Raw genomic sequence first — 10322 nt, forward strand, 5'->3', positions numbered from 1 at the left:
AATAAATCAATAAGAAACAAGAGTAGCTATTAAAAACTGTATTTTTCCCCCCAACAGTTACATTTTTAGTGAAAAGATCAAACGACATAAACACTTCACTTTTCTCCTTGAAAAGATTTAACAGCTCAGAAATGCCATAGATACACATGGAGGATGCATGTTAGCTTGACAATGACAGGCCACCACAATCCAGCCCATTCATTCCAGCCAGCAGCCAGAAACACACGTATCCCCTTAAATTAACCCTTTAAGGGCTGCCTCCCTTCGCACCAAAATTAAAATTAAAGTGCCTCTTAGGCAACCAGGTCAAAATTTAAAGACTCTTTTGGGCTCATTCCTTGTTTATTTTAATAAAGAAATTCTTTTATCTGGCCCCAACAAACAGGGGTAAAAGATTTACTTTCACATTGAACATTACATAGCTGCAACTGAATCAAAATGATCTTTTTCACAAATAGATGTACAGTTGTTCTCATTACACGCTATTTATTTACTCAAGATAATTTCCCTCCTTGTGCTCACAAGTCCGTTCTTCCTTTTGCATACATTCCATGGTTTCTCTCAAGTTTCTTCCCCATTTTGAGACCATAACAGCATCCTGTCATCATAATTTCTTGCCATGAAAATGGTCATGTTGTCACAGTCAGATTCTGGAATTGTTACTTCCAGTAATTAACAACCACATGAACGGAACCAGGAACAGGCGAATGGAGTTCTGCTTTAATAGATTTTGAAACATCTTAAAGTCAGTGCAACCCACAGGAAAATTTAGAAGTATTGTAAAAATGACCTGCACATATGAGAGAAAATGAAGTGCTAGGTTTTAGGCAGCAGTGCTAGAAATTATGTGCAGATTCCTGAACAGTCAGTGCACTTCGGGAATTTCACTGCAGGTTTATCAGTGTGTAAATGCGCGCATGTGTGTGTTTTAAAGGCTCTGCAACTACTAAGAGAATAAACCTGAGAGTGTCACCTGTACACTCACTATCAGACAGCTTAATGCAGCGCTACTGCCTCTTGGAACAGTGCCTAAAGAAAATGGTATTATCTTAGGATCTAGATAATTTCCATATTACTGAACAGTTGCAAGGAGCCAAACCACAATCAATTCTTCAAGTGACTAGAAACTTAGTTTATTAAAGCCCAGTGCAAGTTGGATTTAAGTTAACGGTCATTAATTTTTCCTTAAGTAAGAGCTAGTCTTGTGCAGCAATTAAAGGGTTAAAGTGGAACTATCTGTAGTATTTTAAAGAAGTTCACATATTCTCTATACAAATTTGGCAAATTCATGTCACAGCCATAGATCTCACTCTTGCAATTCCTGCAAAATATCTACAGCTCCTCTGTCAGAAGCAAAGAGAGAAGCCACCTGAACAGCCAGGTCTGCCAGGAGTTCACAGCACAGCCCACGCAGCAGCACAGAACGGCTGGTGATCTCCATGTTCCAGCTTCACCAGGTAGACTTATTGAACTAAATATGCTTTCGACACATGCTCCCAAAAGAGCTTGAGGCCACAGAGCAGATGAGTATGGAAAAACTGATTGCATCAGAAACACTGCAGCCAATCGGAAATCAAAAGCATGATTTCAAAGCCAATCAAAAAACCCAAAACAAACCCAAAAAAGCAAGCATTTATATGTGTGTAGATGTAATAAATATTGCAAAGCACATTTGTCTTTTTCCCCCCAAGTCAGTAAGTATAACGAAAGAACCAATGCACCGAAACATCAGCTTTCTGCAATGAAAATGTCGAAGTCAGCAAAATACCTGCAAGCCAACTGAAGAGAAAGCGTTTGCATTGTCAACCCATCACAAGTTGCTTCCAGTTCTACGCAGCCAAATCAAACCCTCTTCAAATTCACAAGTTTGACCTAAATAAGCACCACAGCATGAAAAGCTTCTTTAGAAGAAGGATGTCAAGAGACTTTCTTTGAAATATAAAATAAAATGCGAGATAAAAGGTTTTCATTGGTCATGTTTGAAAAATTGTCTTTCTTTAGCCAATCACAGCCTGTCCCTTTCAGCCAATCAAAAAGACACCTTTAGGTTTGTCCTTAATTAACACAGCCCAGCTGAGTGGCAAAAACTTACAGGAATAGATGGCTGTGAGATGCATTCTGAGGGTTGGACAAAGGGAAACAGAAATACAAAGGAGAAGGTATACCAAGGAACAATTAGGGTGGGCAAAGGAACTTATTAATGCTCAGCCATCCTCCTCTATCTTCAGGAATCTCACTGCCCTCTCCAGTTCTGTGTTGTTCAGGTATCCTGTAGTTACTGTCTTCTGTCTTCTGTCTCTGATCTGGAAAATGCCATCACAACATCCTCGGCACCTGTAATAACAATGGATACAGGAAAATGTGTGCTGTAATTACTTCCTTTAAAGAACAGTGGATAGATGCAGTACTCAAACTGTCATTCTACAAACCCATAAAATCAATAGGAAAAAAAGGAGAGAAAGAAGAGAAAGCTGTGTTCTCTTATTTTTTCTGGGACTGGAACCTGAAATGGTCTAAACATTTCAACAGCAGATTTAAAACGTTCCTTTGCAAGCCTAAGGAAATCTGTATGTTTTTAAAGAAAACCAAGAATTCCTTGCTTTTGCATATTTCTAAGAAGCAAGACTTAAAAAAAAAAATTCCTAGGATTGTCACCACCCCCCTGTAAACTCTGGCACTGCATAAGAGACTTACTGAGCTTCTCTGAAGTATGAGGAACTCAACTGTTCAATAAGACTTGTACTGCCCCATGCATCACACTGTTCTTTTTAAGTGACATTTAGGTATTCTTTATCTTTACATCTAGATATTCATTACTCTCTGCTTTTAAGAATAAAAATTGTTTTAATAGGCCAGATGAAAATTTTTTGCTTTCCTGCCCCCACTGGAAACAAAAATCACTTAAACACCCTTTATAAACTAACATGTCTTGAAAACGTTCCATTCTCTAATGGAAGTGCAGTATTTTCTTTCAAACTGAAGGCTTCCATTTGCCCAGGAAACAGATACAGCTTTGCTAAGTAATGCTTTTATCCCTAGCCTGAAGAAATCTTTGAGAAGAATTCAGCGTGTGGACTTTCTCAGTTATTAGATTCCACCCTCTCCCCCCCAACTGAAGCTATCAACTGTGTATAATTACCATCAAAACTCATGTCCCCTAAGCACAGAAAGATGTTAATTACCTTCCTATAACCATCTCCAAAAGTCTTTGCAAACTTGTGTGGTCTTTCAAGTGGGCATTTATAGTAGAAAGACCTGAAAGGTTTGAGAAACATGCCTGATAAAGGCTTGTAAAGAACATCCCATGCTAAGCTCTCATTCTTCAAAAAGATACCTTGAGATTTTCAGAAAAAAAATTTGGTCTCTGGACTTCCTAACTATAAAGCGTGGCCTAACAGGCACTTAAAAGTAAAATGTCTTCAGGACAATATGGAAATAAAAATACATCATACAGTAGTGTCAAAGCAGTGGTTTAAATCGCTATTTCTAATCTAGACAAGAAAACAACCCTGAAGGGCTGAGTGCAATATTTTTAATTTCTAGTAGAAATCTGATCCCCAAGAAAGTCAGATAAAAGTAAATGCTTTCTTTCATCTGTAGATTCTCTAACAGCATTTATCTAACTGATTAGAAAATATAATGAATCCTCCAGTCACTGGCTATATATTTTCTGAAAATTATTTCCTCCATTCAAATGATCCTAAGTGTTTAAGTGCAACAGATGACTCACAATGACCATTTTGGTCTTCACTAATTAATTCGGTCTGCTTGGGATAATTTTGCTTACTAAGTTTTTCTTCAAAGCTTCTATTAAAGGATTCAATGACAAAGTAGGAAATGCCAAAAGCAACACCGACTGCCTGTCCCATTCAGGTAACTGATCAGCTCTACAGAGTTCTCTTTCGGGCTTTGGAAAGTTCAAATTCAACTCGGATGGAGCATCAGCATGTAAAAATTCTCCAGTCTTTTAGTTGAAGCATATCAAGAAGCAGATTTCAGCTTTGTGCCCCAAGCAACTTCTGCCTATACACCTGCATACAAGGTAAAAGGAAGAGCACTAAAAAATTCCTCATCTGTTATAGTTATACGAATTCCATTTCTCAGTTCTCTAATTTGCTCTTTAGTTGTAATATAGAAGGAAAAGTGGCCAAAAAACAGGGGAGAAGAGAAGGCTGTAAATTCCCCTTGCTAATATCATTAATGCAACCACATTTATTTTTATACACTTCACAATTTATTTGTTATACATACTCAAAGGAGGAAATATTAAGGACCAAGCAGTAGTTTGGTTTTCGTATGTAGGACCCCTATCTTACAAAACTACATCAAAAACTGCTCCGATGCACCCTCTTGCCAACACTCGGAAGCCCTGCAGTCATCTCCCTTTTCATCTCCTCCAAACTGTTTTTCCCTTGATCAAAACATAAATGATACATAGCACTAGGATTCAGCTCTGAATTAACAAGTTGCCATGTTGATTTTTTAGCCTCTACCAAAAGAAGGATTTTATTTGCAAGGATTCTGAAAAACACTTCTATGCCAAAAAGAGGAGGGAGTAATGACACTTAGAAGCATTAAGAAAGCAATCACACATAAAGTATAACCTATACCACTCTATTTTACTCGCATCCCCCTTTAAAGCCGAGGAGGCTTTGCTATGCAAGTCCAGAGCAGCTGGAGTAGCCTAGCAACCGCAAAAATCACAGGTGACGTCACGTTAGCACAAGAGATGAGCTGGATTACTTAACAGATGTTGATTGTTTTCCTGGGGTCTCCCCTTTCTACAGTCTAAATATGAAAAAAAAATAAAATAAAGTCTTACAATCACCCTTACAAGTTTCACGCAGAAAAGGAAATTTCATTCCAGATAATCATGCAACCCCATAAACACACAGGTCAATATTTCTGCCTGTCCCGAACAATTCCAGCTTTCAGCATCGCTCCTATGCAGAGCCTCCTGTGCCGAGCACGCAGCTGTTTAAAACACACGAAGGGCAGAAATAGCTTTCGGCACAAAGGACATCAGGAATTCTGCAGTTCATTTCGGCTTTCACAATCAAAACGACTATTGCTGAAGAGCTGGTTCAACACTCAGCGAGCTCCTGTTCTAATTTTCTAGGCCCACCTGGCACAGCTTCAATACCAGCGTCACAGTCAATATGAACTTCTGGTAACTTGCCATTTGCCTGGACTTTGGATGGGAAAAGAGAAGGGAGTACAAGAAAGATGGCTTGTCAATGCAACAGGAAAACAGAAAAAGCCAAATTTTAAAACAGTGTTCTATTTGAAGGAAAAGCAAGAGCACAATAAAGAATACAGTGTAAAAGTGTGGAAAATGCTTGAATACCTATAGTATCATTGAATTATTATTACATACATCCTAAAGGAAGTAGAACAGTGGATGGAGAACGGGTCTAGAATTCAAGGTTTCGGTCTTCCACAGCCAAAGTTAACTGCGCAGTCAGTGTGCAGCACCCTTGTTTTATCCCCAATGTAATTACGATACCTTCGTTTTAAAGTTACCCGAATTTGTGAACAAAGTGCATATGTTTTGTTTTATCATAACATCATCAAAAAGCATGCTCCCTCTCTGATACTTTTTAGCACTTTATAATACATAGTTTCCCCATATGGTACTTTTTAAGTTAAGAAGAGGGGCAATCAGTACAAGAACCAAGGCGGGTAAACAATTCATTAAGGAAAGATTATGAATCGCGTTTGAAAGGATAATCATTGGACCGAAAAGGAGATTACGACTGCACTTTCTTAATGGCTGGCCTCTGCATCAATTTTACTTATTACTTTCATAAATGATCCTGGAACAGAAAAGTAGTCATATACTAATGAAACCTGATGGCAATACAAAGTTAGAAAATTCCACCAAAACACCAGGGAGCAGCAAATCAATAAGAGAGGAACAAACAGGATAGCAGTGAAGACCAGAGGTGGCAAAAAGGGGTTAGCTATTCACTTTAGGAAGAAAGGAAAGAAAAAAAAAAGATAAAGAAGTGATATATTTCTATGTCTCATGATAAAGTTTTAAACAAGATTAGTAAAGAATGGATTTTATACACAATTCCGAACAGTTTTATTTCCTGCTCCCTCCTCATTTCCTTTTGTTATTTGGTAGAACTGCCAATGCTTTCATTTGCAGGAATTACATGCAACCCAGCATTTGCAAGAGCCTCAGGCAATTGCCTTTAAAAAGACAATTTGATCTATCAAGTAAGAGATAATAATACCTTCCACGTAGACAAGTAAGTGGGTGGGTAACCCGATGGCACAACACCCAACAGAACAACATCTCGCAGTAAAGACTCAAGCCTATGCTGATTTCTTTTATTCCCACACTAAAGATCCAATTTTATCTTTAGTGAGGTGATACACTATTACAAAGAGCAAGATATCGTTTGTCCAAACAACAGCAGCCACACAGAAAGTTCTTGCAGGCTATCAAATCTGATGTTAGCATGAACAGGACCATCTACTTCACCGTCACTTCCAACACATGTATCACTGCCCTGTGGGTATTGCACCTCGTGGCCTTATTTTATATTCACTAACAAAGCAGACAGTTCGTTATTCAGCACTTCTGCATTCTTCACAAGCACCGTGACTCTTGATGGGGATATAAAAGGCAATAATATTTCCCAGAGCCATAACTAGTTTGTACAGTGGACTTGCAAAAAGGGAAGATAACCGTCATGTCCGTAAGCTGAGTAGTTAGTTGTAACAATGCCACAAGCTCTTGAAGGGCAGTAAGTCTTACTGGCTTGAGCTGAGCATTTCAGTGATCTGAAAACAGAATGGTAAACTTCTCTGCTGATCTTAAGTAAGGGTAAGAACACAGTAACACAGTATGCAGATGAAAGGGATACTCTCATCAGTGCTTTCAACCTTCCACAAGCCACTTAAGGGGCACTATTATTTCTGAAGATGTCGTGTAGCAAAAAAAAATAATGGTTGACATTTGTCCAGAAAAAGGTCATCCACATTTCTCAGTACAAAAGCAGGTTTTGTTCAAGTCCAGTCCTACAACCCAAACTATCCAGAGCTAAATGAAACCAATCTAACAAGTCTGCTCATTAAGCAATTCTACAGCCGCCTGTGCTCATGTACAAATACAAACATTTCCAGAGAATAGGGCAGGGGTTTCTATGCAGTGAAAGGAAAGCAGGGATTAAAGTACTAGTGAATAGAGGTTCTGCAGCAGTCCCACTTGGCTCCCACAACGGATGTTTTCTTTCTAATTAAGTAAAAAAAAAAGTTTAAAAAGCAGAGCACAGGTTATAAAGTTAAGTTGCACGTTGCCAAAAGCCTGCAACTAAGACAATAGGACAGTGAACCATGTTTACTTTTAGCATATCCTTCACTGAGCTTTGCACTTCCAGTAATTAACGTATAGAACAATGAAAAAGGCACACTTATACCTGACCTTCTACATTCTATACATACAACTTCTCTCTCCACAGCTGTCCCTTTTTTGGGCACACATTTCTACACTGAAATAGAGACTTACATATACCCAACAGTATATTCCCCATCTTCTTTCATGAGCAAGGCATTAATTGCCACAAACTTTCAAACGTGCAAATACTTCTCCCACTTCTTCTGCCTTACACTTTCCCACCCTCATCCTTCCTAGAAATTAACAATAATTAACTGGTAGGCTTATGTCCCATCTTAAAAAGCAATAGTGACAGCCTTAGCCCACTAACTTTCAAAAAAATCCCGCTGCAATTACGTTCTAATTGTAGTTGTTTGGATTGCTGAATTTAGTAGTTTTTTTAGACCACTTGGACTTCAGTCTTAGCAAGCCAAGATGATCTGAAGGTCAAATGACTTTACTGCACAGCAGTAAAGACTGTAGAGAGCCACTGAGGTCAGCACATGCAACTGCTCATCAGTTCACCTAAGTTTCAGAAAATTTCACCGAGATGACTGAAGCTAATGCTTTCCACAAGTACTCAGCTACAGTGATACCAAGCCAGTAGGGTACAGGCTGGATTAAAACCACACTACCTTAACACAAAGGAAGACGCTAACTGACACATCTAACAGCTGCTACTTCCAAGTGTTCTTTGAATGATGAATAGATACGTACATCTGATTTGTTTGTAGTCACCTGCAAAATTAATTAAACCCAAAGAGCCCTTAGAGATCAGAAGGTTAAGCCTGTCATGAATTTCTGAAGGCTGACAAATTAAAAAAAAATAAGATTCTTTACTTCCCTCAAGATCTTTGTATACATGTATTTCTTCAATTACCTTCCAGCAACTATCTTCTCCTACACATTAACTTTTCTCTGAAATTGCCAAATTGCCAGACTAGGGTACTAGTGCAGGGATTCTAAAAATACAACATGCACTGCGGAGAGGAGGAGCACACTAAAACAAGCATTGTGTTCAAAAGAATAAAACTGCACTGAGAAGAGCTCTGTCTCCATTTCTCCACCACTATCTGGTATTTCATGAGCACGGTCCCCCTCCTAACTCCACAAGCAGCCTGGGTTCATTTTTAACACCCTACATCCAGAGAATGCGCCTAACCTAGCCAAGGCATGTGTGTGCCTCTCAGCTCTGCCCTCCCCAAGGGACCAGCTTTCTTCAAGAACCAGCACGACACTCCTGTTGCTATAGGAACAACAGAGCTGTAATCACCAAGGTCTTCCTATAATTCACATCTCATGCTCACGAGCCGCACAGCTTCCATTTACAGATTTGCCAGAGCAGCTACTTAAGAAAGCCAAGTGCTAGCCTACCATTTAGAAATGTAAGTAACTGGGAAACAGCAAATGTGGTTTCTATGCAGGAGATGCTTCTGTGCATGCAACTTCCCAAGAGGCATTTTGCTTATATTAAAAATATGTGACAAAGCCTTAATTTCATCATTTTAAGCTCAAGAAACCTGATGAGTCTGAGCTGCGTTAGTTCTTGCTGCAATGCAGGGAAGACGACTAATATGTTAATGTCTCAAACCAGCTCATAATTACATGCCCTCTGTAGTATATACACTGGTTGAATAGAGATGCCTTTGGGTTCCTCAGTTATTCTTGAAGTCATAAAATCAAAACAACAAACCACCCACAGATGTCAGCTCAAAAGCTCCTTGAGTAAAGAAAAATTTTTGCACTTTCATATAGATGTTAACAACATTACAGGAATGATAGAAAAATAAAATGGTTATAAAAAATGTGAGCATGACATTAATGTTTACTTTCTTAATTTATATTAAGAAATATTAAATACTTCAGCTTACAGTTTTATAACTGTTGTTCAGGCTTTCCTTAGTTACCGAGACCTCATGCCCTCTGCTAGCAGTTCACCTTTCAAGGGATAATAAAAGTATTTTTAATAATACATCAGATAAGCCTCGTAAGTGTCATGGATGCAAAATGACTGTCTGGATCAGCTGAAGAAGAGAATGAGTGAACAGGCGAAAATATTAATAAAAATAGCTAAAATTTCAAGCTATGACCAGAATCCAGACATACGAATTGCCTAAATGTTCCTTGCTCTTGGTGGACTGTAGCCTGTGTTAGGGAAACAGCACCTCTAGAGAAGTATCAAAGTCAACACACTGAGGGACTAAGCACTTCCTCAGGTTCTGGAACATACTGAAAAAAAAGGGCAAATAGAGCTGGAATTAAAAAAAAAAGACTAAAAAAAAAGAGACAATTTTAAGACCAGAATACATGTTCTGGTCATTCAAGATCCCTTCACAGATCTGTTGCTCTAACAGATGTTGCGGCTATCAATGTAAAGAGTTCATAACACACACTAGAAAGATTTGCACTAATTTGAATTTGATATCTGCTACAGCACATTACAGAACCCTGGACATATGTCATTATTACCTGATTTATACAAAGATATTCAGTAATGCAATCATAACAACTTCGAGCTTCCTGTCAAGAAAGCAAGATTCACTTCAACAGTATACAACGTAGATGCTTCGAGAGTGAAGGTGTTCCAAATGTACATTTCAAACATAAAATGAGATCTGTAAACAATCCTAGAGCACAGTGATTTTGTACATCTGAACTGATTAATTCATTTTGAAAGCAAGGTGGGAAATAAAGAGTTTAATTTCTCCTCTTCCTATAAAAATAAGCACAAACTGAAGGGGAGTTTTAGACTTCAGGCTTGCTTAAAAATTACAGAGGTATTCTAAGATGCTTCTTGATCAAAATTAGCAATTAACTTCTATTGCTGAACCCTAAGACAGTAAGCAGAATAATCATGGAAGAACTCTAAATGTCAGAGATATTGTTATTAATAGTGGTTCACTGAAGATTTATGGCACAAGCACTTGAATTCAGC

At 38.4% G+C, this 10322-nt stretch overlaps 1 protein-coding gene across 1 annotated transcript in view; it reads right to left on the reverse strand.

Annotated features, from left to right (window-relative positions):
- Window positions 1–955: 955 nt before the first annotated feature.
- Window positions 956–10322, reverse strand: part of CTNNBIP1 (catenin, beta interacting protein 1) — a 16222-nt gene continuing 6855 nt past the window's right edge. Inside the window, exons 4-5 of the mRNA XM_009698113.1 lie at window positions 1455–2334; window positions 956–1341 (exon numbers count right to left, since the gene is read on the reverse strand). Of these exons, the coding sequence (XP_009696415.1) occupies window positions 2276–2334 (59 nt within the window). The 3' untranslated portion in view covers window positions 956–1341; window positions 1455–2275. The remainder of the gene's footprint in view (window positions 1342–1454; window positions 2335–10322) is intronic.

This window comes from Cariama cristata, unplaced genomic scaffold (assembly GCF_000690535.1).
Source record: "Cariama cristata isolate BGI_N322 unplaced genomic scaffold, ASM69053v1 scaffold5544, whole genome shotgun sequence".
Classification (NCBI taxonomy): Eukaryota; Metazoa; Chordata; class Aves; order Cariamiformes; family Cariamidae; genus Cariama; species Cariama cristata.